This window comes from Zootoca vivipara, chromosome 6, assembly GCF_965207765.1.
Source record: "Zootoca vivipara chromosome 6, rZooViv2.hap1.1, whole genome shotgun sequence".
Taxonomy (NCBI): domain Eukaryota; kingdom Metazoa; phylum Chordata; class Lepidosauria; order Squamata; family Lacertidae; genus Zootoca; species Zootoca vivipara.
Window position 1 is genome coordinate 37,394,900 of NC_142589.1, and position 22,358 is coordinate 37,417,257.

The 22,358-nt window shown below is 49.2% G+C and overlaps 1 protein-coding gene across 2 annotated transcripts in view; it reads left to right on the plus strand.

Annotated features, from left to right (window-relative positions):
* PIEZO1 (piezo type mechanosensitive ion channel component 1 (Er blood group)) overlaps positions 1-22,358 on the plus strand; it is a 120,603-nt gene that overhangs the window by 81,439 nt on the left and 16,806 nt on the right. The window contains exons 13-32 of one of the 2 annotated variants that reach the window (XM_035117665.3): positions 565-676; positions 1,738-1,916; positions 3,481-3,629; positions 4,988-5,167; positions 5,779-5,876; positions 6,494-6,657; positions 7,166-7,342; positions 8,163-8,288; positions 9,051-9,251; positions 10,091-10,295; positions 10,473-10,577; positions 11,112-11,265; positions 11,650-11,893; positions 12,173-12,269; positions 13,459-13,627; positions 14,268-14,357; positions 15,167-15,255; positions 16,120-16,191; positions 18,684-18,800; positions 20,415-20,515. In XM_035117665.3, the coding sequence (XP_034973556.3) occupies positions 565-676; positions 1,738-1,916; positions 3,481-3,629; positions 4,988-5,167; positions 5,779-5,876; positions 6,494-6,657; positions 7,166-7,342; positions 8,163-8,288; positions 9,051-9,251; positions 10,091-10,295; positions 10,473-10,577; positions 11,112-11,265; positions 11,650-11,893; positions 12,173-12,269; positions 13,459-13,627; positions 14,268-14,357; positions 15,167-15,255; positions 16,120-16,191; positions 18,684-18,800; positions 20,415-20,515 (2,829 nt within the window). The remainder of the gene's footprint in view (positions 1-564; positions 677-1,737; positions 1,917-3,480; positions 3,630-4,987; positions 5,168-5,778; positions 5,877-6,493; positions 6,658-7,165; positions 7,343-8,162; positions 8,289-9,050; positions 9,252-10,090; positions 10,296-10,472; positions 10,578-11,111; positions 11,266-11,649; positions 11,894-12,172; positions 12,270-13,458; positions 13,628-14,267; positions 14,358-15,166; positions 15,256-16,119; positions 16,192-18,683; positions 18,801-20,414; positions 20,516-22,358) is intronic. The other variant, XM_035117666.3, reaches the window with a different exon arrangement.

Sequence of the window (22,358 nt, forward strand, 5' to 3'; positions counted from 1 at the left end):
GCCTTCTTCTCTCCCTCTTTTCTGCTCCCCCCACACACACCTCTTTTCCCATTGGAGGCGCTATGTTTTGCTGAAAGTGGCGTTGGTGTTGTCCTGTGTCTACCTTTGTGCCACAAGATGCTGAAACAGGAGACTTTCCTCCTGTGGTCCTCAAAGGATGTGAACTTCTCCTCCCAGGATGTTCTTGCACAGGAGTGGGAAGCCTGTGGCCCTCCAATTGCTCCCAGGCGCCAACTCCAATCAGCCCCAGCCAACGCAGCCAGCAAGCAGAGATGATGGGGGCTGCAGTCCAGCAATTTATGGGGGGCCACAGGCTTCCTATTTCAGCACAGCCAGCTCAGGACACTGCAGTGATGCTTGCGCTTGGAATCAGCACTGATCTGTGACAAACCCTCAGTGCAGGAGAGGCCCTTATTTCCCCAGTTTGTGTTTCCCCCCTGGATTTCTCCCTAATGACTTTCAGCACCCGTCCTGTTGTTCGGGAATGGGAACCTAACACTTTGGAGGAAGGCTGTTCCGTTGCATGAGGACTCTAACCCGCTGCCTCCCCCTCTTTGCTTGCAGCTCCTTTTCACTCTGACCTTCTGGCTCCTGGTGAGGCAATTCGTGAAGGAGAAGCTGCTGAAGAAGAAGCCACCGCCTGCCCCCTTGGTGGAGGTGACAGTTTCGGAGTCAGGTGAGAATGCAAGTGCCAAGACCAGAAAGTCAGTTGGCCTGTTTTTTGTTTAATTCTTCATAAACAAATTAATCCTATTCTGCTCTTAAACAGGACCCCGGTGGTCCTCCCACCCAGATTACAGACTAGATTGACACCTGTTTAGCTTCAAGAAAACCTTTGCATTATTGTGTTTGTTTTCTGTATCCTTCCCATGGATGGGCCTATAAGCAGTTTGTTCCAAAGCATTTGCTGTGCTCTTCTAAGCCTAAGTTAAGTTTTGGCTAGACTTTGATAAAGCTCAGATGAAGAACCTTGTCTTTGGGACTAATGTAAAAAATATGGAGACTGTTATGTACTGAGCTGAATCCTAGAACAATAGGATCCAAAATGCAGCAGTCTGATTGGTTTGCAGGAGCCACCAAATCCAGCTCCAGGTGGAAGTGAATCAGCAACCTGATTGGCCTGCAGGAGCAGCCAATCAGGCTGCTGGCAGAAGTGAATCTGCAAACTGATTGGCCTACAGGTGCAGCCCTGAAGTAGCCAATCACGCAAAGCCCATTGTGTAAATAATGTATATAAGCAGATGTTTTGGGAAAAGAGCCATTCTTCCCTTCTTCTCCTTTTGCTACTACAAGCTGAATAAAGAGCATGAAATTCACTCTCAACTCCGAGAATATTTCAGAGACTGTTCCTGGGCATGTACAAGTTCCCTTTCCCTTGTGGCCCACCTTATAATGGTGGTCCAAGATTTTCATCTCAGGAAGGAAAGAAATCTGTGGGATGGGGGTGACGCTCCACCTGCTCCATTCTTGGGGAAAAGAGGCTAATCCTCTCCTTTTCCTTGCCCCAAACCACAAAGAGGATGGCCCTGAATTCCAGCTCATGACACTTACTTTGTTGAACAGGGAGTGGGAGAAAAATCCAAGAGAAGCTTGTCTTCCTATCATAATGTGATCTCGAACTTTATGCAGTTTTGTGAGGGAATATCCCCATTGTGTGCCAGCACGTGAGTAAGTACCCAGATTCTGTCATTGCAACCTCAGATTCTGAGCCACCCTTTTTATCCTCTCCCCTCTCAGGGCCAGGCCACAAGCGAGACGTGCTGAAGATTCTGGGCGCGCACGTGATGGCCTTTTATGCAAAGTTCTGGATCTTGGTTTGTGCCGGCATGTTCATCGTCGTCAGCTTTGCCGGACGCCTAGTTGTCTACAAAATTGTCTACATGTTCCTCTTCCTCCTTTCCCTCACCCTCTTCCAGGTTAGGCTGGGTTGGAGAGGCCCCAGGGCCATTGCTTGAAAGAGAGCGGAGGAAGCTGCCTGATATTGAGTCAGACCGTTGGTATTCTTTCCAGTGTCCCAAGCAGGAAAAGATTTGCTTCAACAGCTTCTGTCCGATCTTTTGAAGCTGCTGGAGACTGAACCTGAGACCTTCTGCATTCTACTGCGAGCTCTATAGCTCTTCCTTCCAGGAAGAGCCTTGCTCCATTCCCCAAAGATTGTATTGTGAAACCCTAAGATTCCAAGGTGGTGCTCCAGTTAAATTGCTGGAGGTGTTCTGGAACATGTCCTCTTTTTGACTGCTTAATATTCCCAAGGTTCCTTGTTCTGCCTCTGCTTACTGAGTGGTCCAAGATCTTATTATAGTTATCATAAAGTGCTGGCAACTGGTTGGAGTCTTTCTTGCCTCTCAGCATAGCTGCCAAGTTTTCCCTTTTCTCGCGAGGAAGCCTATTCAGCATAAGGGAAAATCCCTTTAAAAAAGGGATAACTTGGCAGCTATGCCTCTCAGAATAGTCTCTAGGGGCTTAATTTTGAGCCTGGCAATTAATTACAGGAGAGCCGGGGGGGGGGCTTTTGACCAGCTATCCTAATTCATCCCACTCAGCCTCCTCATTTAGCCTGCAAGGCCATTTCAGCCAAATTGCGTCCACTTTCCCTGCACCTGATAATGTCAGGTATGGGGCAGGTAACTACACAACTGAAAATGGGTTTGATCAGTTGCAATTGGGGGAGATAATGATCTGGCCTGCTGGTCAGATCCACTTCCCTACCCCTGATGTGGGATATTTCTACTGTTACCTCAGTGCTCTTGTTTTAATTTACAAAGTCCAGGTTATATGAGGCTCACTTGATCACTTCTATCCATGCTCGTCACTGAGGTCTTTGAGGGAGTTATTGTTGCGGTCCCCCATGGCTCGGACGCATGGCTCGCATCCCCTAGGAGTCATGCGTTTAGTATTGTGGCACTGCCTTCTAGCTGACGTCAGGCAGTCCCTCCCACCCCTGTTGAAATTCTGGTGATTACTGTTTTATTACAGCTAACTCACTCTTAGTCTTCCTGTGTTGGATCTCCTGTATACCACTTATAGACTACTGTGATTAACTGGTATACAAATTGCTGAAATAAATATTTTCAGGGCCATACAGGCCAGGGACGTTCAGCGCTGCTGGGGTAGCCCACAGCCTGGGTTGGCAGACAGCGGAGCTTGTTTCTGTTCCCCTGTGGCACGTGTGGGAGAGCTGTGGCCCTATAGGGACTCCAACTCCCATGAGCCCCATCCAGTATGGCCAGTGGTCAGGGGCGATGGGAGTTGGGGTCCAGAAACACCTGGAGGTCCACAGCTTCTCCACCCCTGGCATGTGACAAGCGAACAACTCAGAGCATTGATCTCTTGTTGCGCCTTTCATTGGCACCCATCACTTTGCCTCCTCTGGGATTTGCCTCCTCTGGTAAACCAGATGGGTGGAGTATCCTGACACAGGTGGGAGTGCCTTGTGGGTCTTCCCTCCCTCCCTGACCACCACCACCCCTTCCTCTGCAGGTGTACTACAGTCTCTGGCGGAAACTCTTGAAGGCCTTCTGGTGGCTGGTGGTGGCTTATACGATGCTGGTGCTCATTGCCGTTTACACCTTTCAGTTCAAGGACTTCCCCGTGTACTGGAAGAACTTCATGGGATTAACCGATGAGCAGTAAGTTTCCCCGCACCCTTAGGACAGCTGGAGGAATAGGCTCATGGGGGGAATGTGCTACTCTGGTCTCCAAGAAATCAAGGTCTCTGCTAGCCTAAGGAAGTCAGGAGAGCCCTGTTGGGCCAGACCAAAAGTTCATCTTGTCCACCATCCTGCTTCTCAGAGCTGTAGAGCGCATGCCTCTGAGAAGCTTACCTGGGCATGAAGCCAATATGCTCCCTATCCACACAACCAATGATCAGGAATTATGGGAGTTGAAGTCCGACATCACTGGAAAGCTCAGTCGGATAGAGTGTGGTGCTGATAACGCCATGGTTGCAGGTTTGCTCCCCATAAGGGACAGCTGCATATTCCTGCATTGCAGGGGGTTGGACTAAATGAATCCCCGGGGTCCCTTCCAACTCTATGGCTCTATGATCACGTAGGGCATGTGAAACTCACTCCCACAGGAGGCGGTTAGGGCCACCAACTTGGATGGCTTTAAATGAGTATTAGACAAAGGTTATCAACGGCTACTAGACAACATGGCTGTGTTCTACTTCTGCTGTCAGAGGCATTATGCCTCTGGGGGCCAGTTGCTGTGAATTGCAGGTGGGCAGAATGCTGTTGCGTTGATGTCCAGTTTGCGGGCTTCCCATGGGCACCTGGCTAGCCACTGTTAAGAACAGCATGCTGGACCTAGATGGGCTATTGGCCTGATCCAGCAGGTTTGTCTTACATTCACGCTTCCTCAATCCCCTTCTTCCCCAATAAAGAAAACCCAAACCACTACAGCCAACCACAAATGAACAACCATACCCTAGGCCAGGCATAGGCAACCTTGGCTCTCCAGATGTTTTGGAACTACAACTCCCATGATCCCTGACCACTGGCCCTGTTAGCTAGGGATCATGGGAGTTGTAGTTCCAAAACATCTGGAGAGCCAAGGTTGCCTATGCCTGCCCTAGGCCAACCCCAACCTCTCTCACCACCAAAGAATAAGGAACAACAGAGAACCTGCACAAGCAACGCTGACACCCCCCATATCTTAAGTAAAATAGAAACATCGTCACCTGCCCCCCATCTACTTCTATCCCCCTCTTTCTTCCCAATGTCTCAACAAATAAAACCGATTTGTAATAATGTTACGAGAGACATTGCATATATTTCTGTAAATCAAGAAAATCTTTAATTAAAAAAAATAAAGAAAAAAAATAAAGAAAACCCAACAGGATTGCACATTTTTCTTGTAAGGAAAGTGTGTCCCTGCATTGTTGATATTTGTGTTTCCACCTCTTTGTAGGTCTCTCGCACCTCCCTTGGTCTCCCTGACCAATGTCTCTCTATTTATATGTGCTTCCCCCTCTCCTTCTCCCCAGGTTGGCTGATCTGGGCCTGGAGCAGTTCAGCGTCTCGGAGCTCTTCTCCAGCATCTTCATCCCGGGCTTCTTCCTGTTGGCCTGCATCCTGCAGCTGCATTACTTCCACCGCCCCTTCATGCGCATCACTGACCTGGAGCATGTTATTCCACTGAGGGCCTATGGCTCACAGGCATTGGGGTATGTAATGCGGTCCCTCTAACAACAGACTGTGGTGGTTTGGAGATAGCTCTGTCCATGGACGGAAAGGAGACGGGGATCCCTGACTGATCTGCAGCAGAGAAGCAAGGCTACTTGGCTCTCAGCTCTCTAGCAATAGCATTAGGTCAATGAAAAAGAAAGAGTGTGTGTGGCCAAAACATGCACATAAGCACATAATTACACCATCCCCCCCCTCTCTCTCACACACACACGTGTTGAGAAAGGGGAGCTGCTTTTTCAGTGCACAGCAAGGAAGCCAAGCAATGCAAGAATAACATTTGTCCCTTCTTGAATTGCTAGCTCAGCCCCTGCAAAGCCCCCTTTCCCCTGCTGAAACCTCACCACCACCACCTCCAATGCCAGTGAGTTGGTGAAGGGGAAGATGTACCAGCCTGGGGAAGAGGGTGTGTGGTCCAACCACACCAAGCGAGCCACAGGGTACCCATCCCTGCTATAGAGAAGCCTTGGCTTAAACCCCTGGCGTCCTGTCCTATACTTGGGAAAGGTTGCCTTTCTAGTGCCAGGAATTTCCCCAGGCTAAACTGTCTGCCCTGAGTCTCATCTTTTTTTGCCACTCCTCTGGATTTCAGGAATGAAGAGGCCAGTGGGAGCCGTGTTCTGCTGCAGTCCGAGGACGGTGAGGCCAAAGACCAGGAGCCAGAAGCTGAAGTTGATGCTGCTTCCGAGGGTAAGCAGAAGGTCTTCTCCGATCAATGGGTTGTGGGGAAAATAGGCCCCTGAGAAGCACAGAGCTCACCTGTCCAGAATTTACAATTTCCAAGAGGAAAATTACAAGCAGGTTTTCTTCTTCTTTTCCTTTTCCTGTCCCTAAGGTATCTCTTTCTTTCTTTCTTTCTTTCTTTCTTTCTTTCTTTCTTTCTTTCTTTCTTTCTTTCTTTCTTTCTTTCTTTCTTTCTCTACCTCCACCCTCTTGTCTTCCAATGCAAAGAGGGCCTATGCTCTCCCCATATCTAGGTCTGTCCTCTCTCCCCACCCAAAACCACTTTTTGCACATTACAGCCGTGATGTGCCTGTGAAAGAGGGAACAAGTACAAAAACCCTGTGACTCAAACTCATTCAGATGTGCATTTCCCTTAACAAATCACCATTTGAAATGTTGGGCTTTCTCCAGATCAGAATTTCCAGTTTGGTACTGGCCTGTCTCTCTCGGCTCGCTTTCTGTCTTGTGTGGTTCCACAAAGCTGGGGAGGGCAACAGTAGGCTTGAAACATACAAACCCAGCAAGGCGAAATGCTCCCAGCTCTGCCTCACTGCCCCCTGCCCCCCTTGTTTTCCCTGTTGCAGAGGGTGTGCCCAGCAAATGGGGCTTGGTGCTGGAACGCCTGATGGTGCTGGGCAGGAAGTTCTCCAACATCCTTGGCCGCATCCGAGTCTTCGTCCTGCGTCTGCTTGAGCTGCACGTCCTGAAACTGGTGGCTCTCTATGTTGTCTGGGTGGCCTTGCAGGAGGTGAGGCTGCAAGGGGAGAGGAGAGAATGAGCCGGGGAGTTCTGCTGAAGGGAGGAGGCTCCCCTGGGGGAATGGAGAAGGGGACAAGGCCCTTCCCCCGACCCTACAGATGCTCTCTGTGGCTGTTGTGAGTCTCGCCTAGCCCCTGCCCATCCTGGCATTGCTGACATATTTTCTCTGTAACATGGGACTGCAAACATACCTTTTAAAAATAAAGGCAGAACACTGAGCTGTGCACCAGATTCAGGCATTTTGCAGGTATGACTGCCAATGAGCAAGAAGACATAGGCTCTGGACACAACGTACATTCAAAGCTCTTTCCCCCACCCCCATATAATCCTGGGAACTGTAGTTTAAGGGTGCTGGGAATTGGAGCTCTTTGAGGGGTAATCTTCAGTTTCCATGATTCTTTTTTTTTGGGGGGGTATACTTTAAATGTCTGGTTGTGTATGTAGCCAGACAGCCTCTCCTGCAAGTCTCCACCCTCTGCTTCTCTCCTCTCATCTAGGTGTCGGTGATGAACTTCCTGCTGATGGTGCTGTGGGCCTTTGCCATCCCTTACTGCCGTTTCAGCCACATGGCCTCGTGCCTCTCCACCATCTGGGTCTGCATTATCATTGTCTGCAAGATGCTGTATCAGCTGAAGATTGTCAACCCAGAAGAGTATGCCTATAACTGCACAGAGGTATGGGAGATGGGCTCCGAAACTTGTCTCTGGATGTGTGTTTGGGGCGGTGTGTGTGTGTGTGTGTCTGTGTTGCTAACCATAGTGAAGCATCTTTGGGGTGGGGGTGAGTCTGAATTCCAGAGATAATAAATGGGGGAAACCATTAGCTAACCAGGGAAACTAGCTGTGCAGGAGGAAAACTGCTGAATACTGTAGATCAGGCATCCCCAAACTGCGACCCTCCAGATGTTTTGGCCTACAACTCCCATGATCCCTAGCTAACAGGACCAGTGGTCGGGGAAGATAGGAATTGTAGTCCAAAACATCTGGAGGGCCGAAGTTTGGGGGTGCCTGCTGTAGAGCAAGATCCTAAATTTTGATGTAGCCATTTTAGAATAAGTGTAGGACATGAACCGTACTGGTTTTCAAGATAGAATTGGAAAACTATACCCTTATGAAGGAGGCTTTATTTATTAATTATGAATCTGTGTTACCAGCCCTCCATAAAATGTCCTGGGACAAAGTAGAAGAAGAGTATAAAATAGATTTGCGTATAAAATAAGAAGCATAAGGCACCAATCCAAAATAAAACCATTAATAGCATCAGATTCAGAACGGAAAACTTACATTCAGTCATCCCCGCAAATTCCTTATTTTTGTTTTGTTCTAGACCAATGACATTAGGGTCAGGTGTTCCCCCCCCCCACCATCTTGGGGGCTTTTTCTTTCCTTGCAACACTGGAAGGAATATAATATCCCAATTCTGATTTCTTGTATCCTAAGGTATACTGTTGCATTACAAATGCAAATAATGATATAATCTTTGCTTGCTCTGTAGCCTCAGCCCAACAACACCAACCTGCAGCCAGAGGAGATTGGCAACTCAACACTCTACCAGCATCCTGTTGACCCAGCAAACTGGTTTGGGATCAGAAAGGGCTACCCCAACCTGGGTTACATCCAGGTGAGTGGCCAACCCATCTTATTTATTTATTACATTCCTCCAAGAAGCTCAAGGTACATGGTTCTTCTCCTCCCCATTTTATCCTTCCAACGGCCCTGGGAAGTAGATTAGGTTCAGAGAGACAGGTCACCCAATCAGCTTCATGGTGAGTGAGGGTTCAGACCCTGGTCTCCCAGATTCCAGTCCAGCACTGATCATTAGACCACACCAGCTCTCTTAGTGCCTCCAACTCTCTTCGCTTCTGGCATCTGCTATGATTTGGGAAGAACTGCTATTTAGGAAGGGGAAGCTGTATCCAGAAGGAAGGTTGGCAACCATTCTGATATACCCCAGTCATGTTTTTTGGCTTCATTGCCACAGTTGTGGATTTTTATTTTATTTCTATACTGCCCTTTGTCATAAAAAGCCACTCAGGACATTTTACAGATATGAAATTTAGTACTTAAACCAGAGGTGGGAAACCATTTTTTTTCAGTTCCTTCTGTGAAAATGTGGGATGAGTCAAGGCAATGGTCAATTGCAGTGGTGCTTTTGTTGTTTTTGTTCCTGTGGTGGCTCAGAGCCTTCATATCCACACACTGCTTGGGTGATTTAATCATTTTGACTGTTCCCCAGCATCCACCTGCAATCATAACCTGGTAAGGTGGCATTCTGGAATCCCAGCTTAGGAAGTTTGTTATTTTGCAGCTTCGTTCTCTTCTCTCCACTTCAGTCACTAGACTCTGCAATCTCTTTTCTCTCTCTCTCTGTCTCTTCCTCCAGAACCATTTGCAAGTGCTGGTTCTGCTGGTCTTCGAGGCCATCGTCTACCGGTGCCAGGAATACTACCGTAAGCAACACCGGCTAGTGCCTCCAGTCACCCAGACAGTCTTTGAGGATGCAACCCGTCAGAACCTGGATAAAGGCCTGCTAAACTGCATCAAATACTTTGTCAACTACTTCTACTACAAGTTTGGCCTAGAGGTGAGAGGGTAGCGGGCGTATTGACAGGGCTTGATTATCTGCACAGCTTGGAAATCAGAGTGGTGGGGCAATATTGAAAGCATCATCTGCCAGTCGGTGGCAAAATCTGCTTACCTATTTGATTTGATTTTATTAATTAGTAGGTAAAGGTAAAGGGACCCCTGACCATTAGGTCCAGTCGTGACCGACTCTGGGGTTGCACGCTCATCTCGCATTATTGGCCGAGGGAGCCGGCGTATAGCTTCCAGGTCATGTGGCCAGCATGACAAAGCTGCTTCTGGCAAACCAGAGCAGCACACGGAAACGCCGTTTACCTTCCCGCTGTAGCGGTTCCTATTTATCTACTTGCATTTTGACGTGCTTTCGAACTGCTAGGTTGGCAAGAGCTGGGACCAAGCAACGGGAGCTCACCCCGTCACAGGGATTCGAACCGCCAACCTTCTGATCAGCAAGCCCTAGGCTCAGTGGTTTAACCACATCACCACCGGGGTCCCTTTTATTAATTAGTATGCCAGCCTTAATCAATAGTCCAAGAAGACTTTTGCAACATATTTAACCCAATAGTTAATTGATTTTAGCCTAGACGTTATTTATTTTATTGGATTTCTCGCCCATCCTTCTCCACAAGGTTCCAGGGTGGGGTGCAACCATAAAATACATAATTATATACGGTATCATCTGAACTTGGAAGGGGGTGTCACACACACACCCCAGATACACACATTTTGGGACAAGAGCTTTATTCCAGGCTCCCTGTTCCCGCATTCCTTGTCCGGGGGCCCATTACCAAAGTCACTGTCTTATGAATTCCTTTCTCTTCTCTTCCCCCACATATCCAGATCTGCTTCCTGATGACGGTGAATGTGATTGGCCAGCGCATGAACTTCATGGTGATCTTTCACGGCTGCTGGTTGGTCGTCATCCTGACACGCCGTCGGCGACATGCCATTGCAAGGCTCTGGCCCAGATACTGCCTCTTCCTGGCACTCTTCCTGCTCTTCCAATATCTCCTGTGTGTTGGTATCCCTCCAGTACTCTGTACCGGTAAGTGACAATTTTGGGCCCCTGGGAGGTTTTAAAAGTGTGAGCCTTCTTCCAAGAGCGGGTGGCAATCTCTTGCAGAGAAGCCATTCTGCCTCTCTACCCCATTCTGCAGGCAGGTGCCTATCCAGGGGCCCCTCTCTACTTGGCAGCGTTTTCACCCCCTCTTGCCTCCTTTAGACTACCCCTGGAGGTGGAGCCATGCTATCCCCATCAACTCTGTTCTCATCAAGTGGATGTACTTCCCAGATTTCTACATGAAGCCCAACTCCATCAATCTCATGAGTGAGTACTTTGAAACTGCCTTTGTGCCATTTTGACCCTCCCCTGTGGCAGGCAATGGCGGAGTGAACCCGACAAAGTTGCGGCATTCAGCACCCAGTCTTTCCTGTGGCCACTGTGGGAGTCTTTGCCCCATTACTCTGCATGACCAATTGAATTTTGACTCGGAGAGTGACTGGGATTCAGCACCGGGGACAGCTCCTGTAAATGAGCTGGGGGAACCTGTGGCTTTCCGGATGCTGTTGGACTACAACTCCCATCATTCCTGACCATGCTAACTGGGGGTGATGGGAGCTGGAGTCCAAGGAGGCCTAGCAGCCCACAGACTCCCCATCGTGGACTAGTGAGCTGCAGCATTTAGAGGGAGGGATGAGCCGCAGCCCCTGGGAAAGGACATGAGAGATTTCCTGGGCCCTGCTCCATTTCCAAAAGGGCAGCTGCCTCTGCCAATCATGCCCCTGTTGCTTAACCCTATGACCCTTCTTGCTGGGTACGTGTCCTGGATTATTATTATTTAAATCTGCCTTCTTTTCATAGGTGACTTCCTCCTCTTACTTTGTGCCTCACGGCAATGGAAGGTCTTTGTGGACGAGCAGACCGAAGAGTGGATCCATCTGGCCGGTGACAACAAGGAGCAGCTTGAGTCCCTGCAGGAGAAGCCAAACCCTGTGCCCAACTTTGTTAACTGCAGGTGAGACAGAGAGCTTGTGTGCTCCATCAGCCTCCAGCAGTTAGGGCATGGTGGAGCCAAAAGGAAGCACTTCTTCACACAGGGCCTATTTAACTTGTGGAATTCGCTTCTTGGAAGAGGTCGTGAGAGCCACCAACTTGGATGGGTTTTGGAGTAGAGAAATTCCTGGGGGGATAAGGTTATCAATGGCCGCTTGCCATGATGGCTACGTTCTGTCTCCATTGTTGGGAGCACTAGGCCTCTGAATGCCAGTTGCTGGGAATCACAGAATGGTAGAGTTGGCAGGGATCCTGAGGGTCATCTAGTCCTCTGCTTTCTTGGTCTGATCTAGCATGCCTCTTCTTAAGTACTTCCTCTCCCCCCGCCCCTTCTCTTTCTCACCAGGTCTTACCTTGACATGGTGAAGGTGTGTGTGTTCCGCTACCTCTTTTGGTTCGTGCTGGTCATCGTCTTTGTCGCAGGCGCCAACCGCATCAGTGTCTTTGGCCTGGGATACCTGATGGCCTGCTTCTACCTGCTGCTTTGTGGCACCGCCATGCTGCGCCGGCCCCTCAGAGCCCGGCTGATGCTATGGGACTGCCTGATTCTCTACAACGTGACCGTCATCGTTGCCAAGAACATGCTTGCGGTAAGGGTGGGACACCATTGTGCTATTGGGGTGGCGTGGGGAGCAGAGTTTCTTTGGTTCTCTGCCCAGCTTCTTGCCCTTCACTGTGATCTGCAGGAGCAGGTTAAATTACACACGCAGAATAGGTTGGGTTCGGGGATGTGTGTGAGTGGCTGGGGGTTGCCTGACCTACCCAGATTTTCTTAGTAGAGCACCTGAATTTCAGATTGGAATTGCACACAGCTCTTTCTGTGTTCCTTCATGTTCTATGTGTCCCTTTCTGCGATTCTTTCTTCTTAGCTCCTGTCCTGCGTCTTCGTCCAGCAAATGCAAAACAACTTCTGCTGGGTGATCCAGCTCTTCAGCCTGGCCTGCACCGTCAAGGGTTACTACGACCGTGAGTATTTGCAATGGGAGGTGGCGGCTGGCAGCAAGGGTGCCTCCCGCTCTCCTATCTGGATTTCATCACAACTCCCTCCTGTATTATGCTGGCGGGGAGGAGGAGGGGCACAGAATTGGAAAAGGTGAAGGAAAGTGGGCTGGAGTATTGGGAGGGCAGCTGAAAGTCTGGCATGCTAAACTTCCTGAATCCCTTATGAATTGCATCCCTTTCAGATTGATTGATTGATTGATTGAAGCACTAGTCCCCTTATACTTGGAGTTGCTTGTGAATTTTGTTAAAAGAAAGCAATACTGCAGTTTTGAAATCAGGGGTTAAAATCAGTGCAGTTTGGGAAGGTTCTGTTAAAAATGGCCTCCAATGTATCCAAATCCGCTTAGGGACCATCGTGCAAAATTTGGCTACGATCTCTTAAGAGGTGCCCAAATTCAGAGCCAACAAGCCAACAGCTTCCCAAAATATATAGTTAATTTGTTTGTTTATGTACTGCCTGTTGCAGTTTATCTCATGTGAACTTGCACAAGACCTATTTTTCCACCCCAAAAGCTTTCCTTCCTTTCAGTCCAACGGTCAGCTGTGGTAAGACTGGAGGGCAGCTAGAAGAGAGCCCTTTTGGTTGCAGCTGCCAGGATGTGGAATTAGCCTCCTGGGAGATACGTGCTCCTGGCCCACATGCTACCCATTTTCTCAGTCCTATCTAGCCTTATGTGAAGATGCTGGGGATTGAACCTGGGACCTTCTGCATGCAAAGCAGCTGCTCTCCCACTGAGCAACAGCCCTTCCTCACAAGGCGGGGTGTCAATAAATCTTACACAATCTGAACTTGAGGGCCCACTTTTGCATTCTGCCATGCTTCTGATTTGGCCAAAATGCAAAGAAGTGGCTCCAACCTCCCCAGCTCATGCTATAAAGTTGCAAGTGAAAGCGGGGAGAGAGCATGGGAGCCATTTCTTTGTCAGAGGCCCATTCCTGGTTTGGGAAGCATGGCTTCCCATTTAGGAGAGCCAAAATAGAGTGAGGAGCAAACCACGTTTCCCACAGATCAGTGGATGTGGGTGTGTGGCAGGTCGGATCCTGTTGGCCGCCTGAGGCCGGGAGTGGGAGGACCCAAGCCCTCTGCCCTCTGTTGCTCTGTGCCAAAAAATGGTCCTGTGTGCTGAGCCACCGCTTCCCTCTTTTTTGCCAGCCAAGGATGTGGACAAGAACCAGGACTGTTCGCTGCCCGTGGAAGAAGCTGGCATCATCTGGGACAGCATCTGCTTCTTCTTCCTGCTCCTCCAGCGCAGAGCCTTCCTCAGCTACTATTTCCTGCATGTTGTGGCGGATCTCCAGGCCTCTGCCTTGCAAGCCTCCAGGTGGGTGTGGAAGGGCTGGGACAAGGGGGGATCTGGCACACAGTTGGGGAGGGACAGTCTTTGGAGGGTCACCGGCAAAGCTGTGGGCTTGATCTGAGAGCTGTGTCCATCCTGCTCCCCAGTGTTGCAGGTTGCCTGGGAGGAGCCAAGAACACAAGGAGAGCCTGCTAGATCAGGCCAATGGACCGTGTGGTCCAGCATCCTGTTCTGACAATGGCCAACCAGATGCCTGTGGGTAAAAGCACAAGAGCAGGACTCTCCCCTCCTGTGGTTTCCGGCAACTGGTATTCAGAAGCATTATTGTCTCTGGCAGTGGAGGTAGAAGAATAGCCATTGTGGCCAGGAGCCTTCTCCTCCATGAATTTGTCTTCTCCTCCTTTAAAGCCATCTTCTAAGTTGCTGGCCAGCACTGCCTCCTATGGAAGTGAGTTCCACAGTTTAACAATGCACTGCTTGAAGAAGAGCTTTCTTCTATCCCTCTTGAACCTTCCAACGTTCAGCTTCACTGGATGTCTCTGAGTTCCAGTATTATGCAAAAGTCTAGGCTGGTGCTGGAAAGACAGGGTTGTTGTTGCCAGCCGTGACCTCAAAGGGAGGGTCTCCTCCAACCATTCTCCACCGCTTTGTCTCTCCTCCACAGGGGCTGTGCTCTCTTCAAGGCCAGGATGATCAAGAGCATGAGCTTCCACCACCAGGCGGAAAAGAAGTCCTTAGTGCAGCTCAAGCGCCAGTGAGTTTTGTGGGTGGGGAGAGCGGAGAAGCATCTCCTTGGTTCAGCAGCTTGGGGCATGGTATTCCTCAGCAGCTTCTAGCCCAGTTCTCGGGGATCAAGGAATTTCATACAGCTGGGAGGAACAAGAGACAAGAGTTTTACCTCACTCACTCTGGAGCCCTGGGACCAGGGATGGTGGGAAGCCAAGTGCCTCCTCCTTTCCACCCAGCTCCCCTCTCCTCTCCTGCCCCCAGCAGCAAATAGGCTTTTTAGGAATTTTCCCTTGGCACCAAAGGGAAGCTATTGCTGAGAAGGGAAGGGTCTTAGATACATTATGCCTTTGCCTGCAGTACTTGGTCACCCAGTTCAAGGAATGTGCTTAGGAAAGAGGACATTATCCTGATGGAACAATTGCACCTTTTGCCTGCCAGCCATAGGCTCCTCTCTGTTCTCTCCTCAAGCTTTAAGAAACAATCCTACGGAGCAGGTAGCATGGCTGCAATGCTGTCGTTTCCAGGGAGCTGATCAGGCATTTTTTGTTTGCCAGATGCTGGGCAACTGGCTTGCCCAGAAGTTATCTGAAGGCAGAAATGGGTGCTGGGGTGCGGAAGTCCCTAGGATGGGGCTTGATAACATTGTGTAAGATGGAGTGGATCAGATTCCTGGCACAAGCGACTTGGAGATGACTAGAGATTTTGGAGAAAGGACATCACAGGGCTGAGACATGGGAGTCCTCCCTTGCTTTTCTGATCACATGGGACCTAGACATAGGGGGTGGAAAACCAGGCACAATGGGCCACACTCCTGAAATTGCCACGTGCCTGCAGGATGGAGCGGATCCGGGCCAAGCAAGAAAAGTACCACCAAGGACAGACTGCAGCTGACTCTGAAGAGACCCTGGAGACAGAGAGCCCAGGTGCGAAGTAGATTCTGGGGCTGGGAGTATGGGGTGGGGGTCGGCTTTCAAAGTGCTGGAAGCCTTGCTGAAGAACTCTTCTGGTTTTGAAGTCCTGGCCCCCATTCCTTGTCAACTGGGGCCCTCTCTGGCCTGCACACTCATGATTAGACACCTTGTTTGACTCAGGTTTCCCTGTGACCTTCCATGACTGTGTGGACCCTTCCTCTTCCCACAGACACATTGCTAACCTGTGGAACTCACTACCACAGGACATTCCCTAATTAATACAAATAGTATTTCATCCTCAGTCAGGTGGTCTCCACTTTTTGGAGACAACATAATTTTTAAAACCCAAATGCTGGGGTTTAGGAACGGAGGTTAGATGGGGGACTGGACTGTGTGCCTTACAGTTCTTCGTTTCTCTCTCAACATTGCTCCTTCAGCAAAGCGTCTTTCTCAGCCTCTAACTGCAGTGTCACATTTTGACACTGAATTTTCAAAGTGAAGTATTATCCTTACTGTTAATACCCTATCATAGAATTGTAGAGTTGGAAGGGACCCCAAGGGCCATCTAGTATAACCCCCTGCAATGCTCCCAAACAGCCCTGTGAGGTGGGCCTCTGCCATACTGCTTTTTGGACTGATGGGATCCCACTGAGGCTGACAGGTTTCTGCTTGCCTGCGTCCGTGAGCAACATTAGGGGCTGCCCATCTTACCCTGGCAAAGTCTGCCCTCCTGCCCCTGCCTAGCCTTGTGGGTTCAGAGGAGAGCATTTCTTTGCCTTCAGAGGTCGCCCGCTGCCCTCGTCTGAGCTGGCAGCAACATGCAGGGTGGGGGGTCCTTGGCCCATCCCTCATGCTTCCTTGTGCCCTGTTCCACAGAGGCAGGGACCAAGAAGGAGGCTTCCCGGCAGAGGAAGCAGTGGTGGCGCCCCTGGCTGGATCATGCCACAGGTACTGCCCAGGCCTGGTCTGAAGGGCTCGATGGGCATACTAACATCACCTCATCTTGCTCCAAGGCACCTCTAACTCTGCTGGTGTGGGGTCATCACTCACGCAAACCCATCCGGGTGGTTGGTTTCTAGCACTTCCGTTCTGCACGCCTCTCATCTGGGTTTTCTCTCTCTCTCATTCCTCTGTGGGCTCCTTGTCCAGCCCCCTCTCGTGCATGTTCTGCTCCACACTGACTTGATACTTACTGTAAGTGGGTTTCTCGGATCTTTCTCCCCCAGTTCTCTTAACCATGAAAGGGAATTGTAGCTCAGTCGTAGAGCACCTGCTTTTCATACAGAAGGTCCTGGCATCTCCGGGGAATGTCCCCTGCCTGAAACCCTGGAGAGCTGCTGCCAGTCAGTGCAGTCAATACTGAGCTGGATAGACCGATGCTCTGATTCTGTATAAAGCAGCTTATATCTTATGTTCCTAACCCTGCCCAAGAAACATCATAGGTGCAAGCATCCCTCTGCCAGAAGATTGTGCAAAAGAAAGAAAGAAATCCCAAGATTCCTTGAACCCTTCTGAATATTGGGTTATTCTGCCCAGGTTTGTGGTTTCCAAGGTATTTGGGTTCTCCCAGTGGTCAGGCTTTCCTTTCCAAAGTCCAGGACCAGCTAATGCTTTTATGTATTTTGCTGAATTCCTTAACCACCCTCCCTCCCAAAGGATGCTAGGGTGTGATGTACAATAAAAGATAAAACCACAAAATAAATCAATGAAGCACATACAAATAGCCATAGGGCAAAAGATAGATAGATAGATAGATAGATAGATAGATAGATAGATAGATAGATAGATAGATAGATAGATAGATATGAACTATAAAAAACACCAGGATCACTTGCAGTTGTTGGGTATGATAGCAGCGAATTTTCCATCTGCAAAGGGCTGCTGAACTGAGGAAGGGGAGGAACTGTAGCCCAGTGGCAGAGCATTTGTGCTGCATGCAAAAGGTGTCTGTTTCAAATCCCAGCATCTAAGTATAGACAATACCGAGCTAGGTGGAGCCCATGGTCTGATTCTGTATAAAGCAGTTTCCTAAGGAAGAGGTATCAAGACCTGCATAGTGAGAAATGGACACACCTGACAAAACCCGCTGGAAAATTCTCCTGCACAAGTCCTGCTGAAATCTGAGAGATGTGTATGCATTGTGGACAGAAAATGCACACCCCATCCTCCATTGCAGATGGCTCATAGCTTGGTGGGGAGAAGAGCACATAGAATCATAGAGTTGGAAGAGACCACTAGGGCCATCCAGTCCAACCCCCTGCCAAGCAGGAAACACCATCAAAGCATTCTTGACATATGCCTGTCAAGCCTCTACTTAAAGACCTCCAAAGAAGGAGACTCCACCACACTTCTTGGCAGCAAATTCCACTGTCGAACAGCTCTTACTGTCAGGAAGTTCTTCCTAATGTTTAAGTGGAATCTTCTTTCTTGTAGTTTGAATCCATTGCTCCGTGTCCGCTTCTCTGGAGCAGCAGAAAACAACCTTTCACCCTCCTCTATATGGCATCCTTTAATATATTTGAACATGGCTATCATATCACCCCATAACCTTCTCTTCTCCAGGCTAAACATACCCAGCTCCCTAAGCCATTCCTCATAAGGCATTGTTTCCAGGCCTTTGACCATTTTGGTTGCCCTCCTCTGGACACGTTCCAGTTTGTCAGTATCCTTCTTGAACTGTGGTGCCCAGAACTGGACACAGTACTCCAGGTGAGGTCTGACCAGAGCAGAATACAGTGGTACTATTACTTCCCTTGATCTAGACGCTATACTCCTATTGATGCAGCCCAGAATTGCATTGGCTTTTTTAGCTGCTGCAGCACACTCTCAAGCCAGGTGTCTCCCATCCTGTATTTGTGTCTTTCATTTTTTTTTTTGCCCAAGTGTAGTACTTTACATTTCTCCTTGTTAAAATTCATCTTGTTTGCTTTGGCCCAGTTGTCTAATCTATTAAGGTCCTTTTGAAGTGTGATCCTGTCCTCTGGGGTATTAGCCACCGCTCCTAATTTGGTGTCATCTGCAAACTTGCTCAGGATGCCCTCAAGCCCATCATCCAAGTCATTAATAAAGATGTTGAATAAGACTGGGCCCAAGACATGCTTTGCACGGGTGGGGAAGACAATAAGAAAGGGGAAGACCCCTTTGGTAAAAGCTGGGGAGCCGCTTCCCAGCAGTCTAGACAATACTGAGCTCAATGGACCAGTGGTCTTCCTCGACATAAGTCAGCTTCCTGCATTTCTTCCCAGGACATTTGGGGAGGCATGGCACCTTATGTGTGGAGCAGTTCAGATAAGGGGCAGCGTTTGCATGAACAAGTGCCAGAGAAGAACATCACATGCTTGTCCAGTGGCTGTTAGCAGACCATGCCATCATTTCACCACCCAAGTGCACAATGGTTCAGGATGACCTTTTCTGCTTTTTTCCTTGCTCCCTGCAACAAGGAGGACCGCGCTCAGTTGAGGGGAGCCCAGAATCGCCTGCTCTGCTTTCCAGCAAGGAAGTAGCCGCTCCCTCTAGGGTGGACAGACGCACTTTAGGGACGAGGGGGCACTACAGTGGTAACGTCCGCATGAACCAAACAACCCAGGACTAGTAGTAGCAGCAGCAGCAGCAGTGTGTGCTGCCCGTGTTGTTGTCGTGTTAAAGCACCCAAATTCCTGCTCCCTCCTTGCTTGTCAGCCCTCTTCAGAATGGGAATTGCCGCCACAAGCTGGTGTCCCTCTCCTTGATTCTTCTGTGGGTGTTTGCACTTTATAATTGAAGCCACCCAAGAAAATGAAGCATGAGAATTGTGGAGTTGTATCTTGAGTTCATTGCAATGGGGGACCAGCATATAACGGAAGCGAAGAGGAGGGAGCAGGGCTTGTGTGTGTGTGTGTTACATTTTGTGAACCGCCCTGAGATCTAACGATGAAGGACAGTATATAAATCTAATAAATAATAATAATAATTTGTAATCCCCACCTTTTTTCAAGATGGCTTGCAAACCAAAAACTAACACAAAGGAATAATCATACGGAAGATATGATTGCTAAAACTAGGTAGAAACCTGAATAAAGCATGAGATCGCAAATGCTAACAGCAGCAGAAAACACAGGTGGCTATCTTGTGGGCCCAGGGGCCTGAGTTCCTCCCTACTGCAAAGGAATTTTTCCTGGTTCTTCAAGTCCCTTCAACTAATTTTGGCCATGGCAACAGGAATGGTATGACACCAGAGCAGACAGAGATTTCAACTCTCTGTCTACCCCAGACAGGAGCCTGGTGGGGTCTGCCTGTTGTCTGCTCTGCAGTCATCAGGTCGATCAGTTGATGAGCAGGCAGGGGAGGACAGCTGCTCTGCACTTTGTGTCCTGTGAGTGTAGGGAGGAGCAAACCCATTTTTTTTTTACCATACTCACCATTAGCATGCAGGTGACTGCAGCTCTTGAGCCAAAAACAGATAGCCACCCCTGGTATAAAACATGCCCCCATGAAGTGATGCAAACCCAAATTCAAATGCCTGGGCAGATAAATAAAATGTGTTTTGTTTTGTTTTTTAACCTGGTGCCTTCAGCCCCTAAGGCCATGCGGCAGCTGCATGGAGCTGGGAAGCACATTTCAGAGGCAGAGTGTTCCACTAAGGAGAAAGGCCGTTCCTATTGCCCTCACTTGAAAGGCCTCTGCAGATGACCTGAAAGTAGCCGGCCCTTTCCAGGATCTCTTGTCCAGTGTTTGCAGCCTGATCTCTGCTTCCAGAGGATGCTCTGGCGCCCCTGGTGGCATTGGGGCAGACCAGGCTTGTGTCACTGAGCCAACCTGGTCCCTGTTCTGTTATAGGGAGGTAGTGCCTGTCCTGGCAGCAAACCAGACCATTGGCCTTTTGTGGACCCCAGTGTTCAGCCCCCAGCAAAGCAGGATTGTAACCAGTGCTCCCATTCGCCAATCCAAAGCCAGGCAGGCTCTTTGCATGCTCCCTCCTTCTTGCCTTTTTTACCAGGGGCAATGAACCAGTTCTCCTCTCTATGTGCCCTTCTTTTAGCTGTCTTTTGAGTCGCACTTGGGCTCTTTTTCTGCATGTCTGTGCTCCAAAGGGAGCTCTCAGCTCCTGTGCCCCTCACTGCCATCCACTGCAGCTGGCAGGGTGGGGGGCAGACTAGTGGACTTCCTGATGGTGGGGTCTTTTTGGATTCCAGTGCTGCACTCGGGAGATTATTTCTTGTTTGAGACGGACAGTGAGGAGGATGAGGAGTCGGTCTTGGAGGATCAGAAGCCCCCGAAACAGAGTGCATTCCAGGTGAGAGTTTGGGAGCAGAAGCAGTGGCGTTGCAAGGGGGGCAGGGGGGCGGTGTGCCCCAGGTGTCGGTTAGCCTTCATTCACCCCTGAGTAGAAGTGGCTCCCTTAAAAGAGGAGGGAGGAAATGTGACCAAACCGACAGGTGTCACGTGACTAAGGTGAGCTCATCCCAGCCTCAACCTGGTGTCCTCCATATGTTTTGGACTACAGTTCCCATCAGCCCCAGCCCAGCTGCGTGATGTTAAAGCTCAAAGGCTTTGCAGTCATCTATTTCAGTGATTGCAAGTGGTTTTAAACTGCTTTTAATATTATGTTTAAATTGTTAGAACCTACCTTGGGACGTATGTGGCGCTGTGGGTTAAACCACAGAGCCTAGGGCTTGCCGATCAGAAGGTTGGCAGTTCAAATCCCTGGAACGGGGTGAGCTCCCGTTGTTTGGTCCCTGCTCCTGCCAACCTAGCAGTTCGAAAGCACGTCAAAGTGCAAGTAGATAAATAGGTACCACTCCAAGCGGGAAGGTAAACGGCGTTTCCGTGCGCTGCTCTGGTTCGCCAGAAGCGGCTTTGTCATGCTGACCACATGACCTGGAAGCTGTACATGCTCCCTCGGCCAATAAAGTGAGATGAGCGCCGCAACCCCAGAGTCGGTCATGACTGGACCTAATGGTCAGGGGTCCCTTTACCTTGGGACCGTAGAGTGAAGGGCATCATCATAGTCCACAGCATCTGGAGGGTCACCAGGTTGGAGAAGGTTGGTCTGCATGATCATTTTTCAAGACGAAGTGCAAAATCCTTTTAATTCTTCTATGGTTACATGCACACATTTCTATTCTTTTGGATACAGGTAGGTAGCCATGTTGGTCTGACGTAGTTGAAACAAAAAATAAAAAATATTTCTTCCAGTAGCACCTTAGAGACCAACTAAATGTGTCATTGGTATGAGCTTTCGTGTGCATGCACACTTCTTCAGATGCACTGAAACAGAAGTCACCAGACCCTTATGTATAGTCAGAGGGTGGGGAGGGGTATTACTCAGAAGGGTGGTGGGAATGGGTAATTGGCTGATAGGAGTGGTAAACCTGTTGACAACTGTTAATGACTGTCAACGACTGCAATTGGTCTTGCAGGAAAAAGCAAGGGGTGAGATGGCTAAAGATAGCTTTATCATGTATAAAGAGATAAGAATCCAATGTCTTTATTCAGACCAGGTCTCTCCATGGTTTTAAGCTTGGAAATGAGTTGCAATTCAGCAACTTCTCTTTCCAGTCTGTCTCTGAAATTTTTCTGTAATAAAACAGCTACTTTGAGATCTTGTACAGAATGTCCTGGGAGATTGGAGGCAGGCTTTCCCCACTCCCATCCTTCATGGGTCATTCCACCTGCAATTGCTCACTAATGAGCACTCTGTGCATGCCCCAAAGTACTCATGGGGAGCTACTTTCGGTTCACCCACACTTCCGTTTCTCCCGAGATACATGGGTCCACGAAGTTCTTCTTTTGTCCCTCTGCTTTTCCTGGGAAAACCCGCCGTTTATTGCTGAATCAGAAAAAAATCAGTTGGGTTTTCTGCAGAAGTGTGGGTGAGCCCTTTCTTTCACATACCGCAGGCAGTGGAAATATGTTACAAGGCAAAGTGCCAGTGAACACGAAATGACTGCCAAGGGTGCTGGTGGGGTGGGTGCCTACCATCAACATTAACCTGGTGTGGCTTTTAGTTGCGCCGTCAGCCTCTCGGACATCATTTGATGGAGGCTGCATTGATAACAGGTTGCCTTGCATTCCAGCCCAGAGTCGTACCTTTTATTCCCTCACTGCTTTCTTGTTTATGCATTTTGTCACTTTGT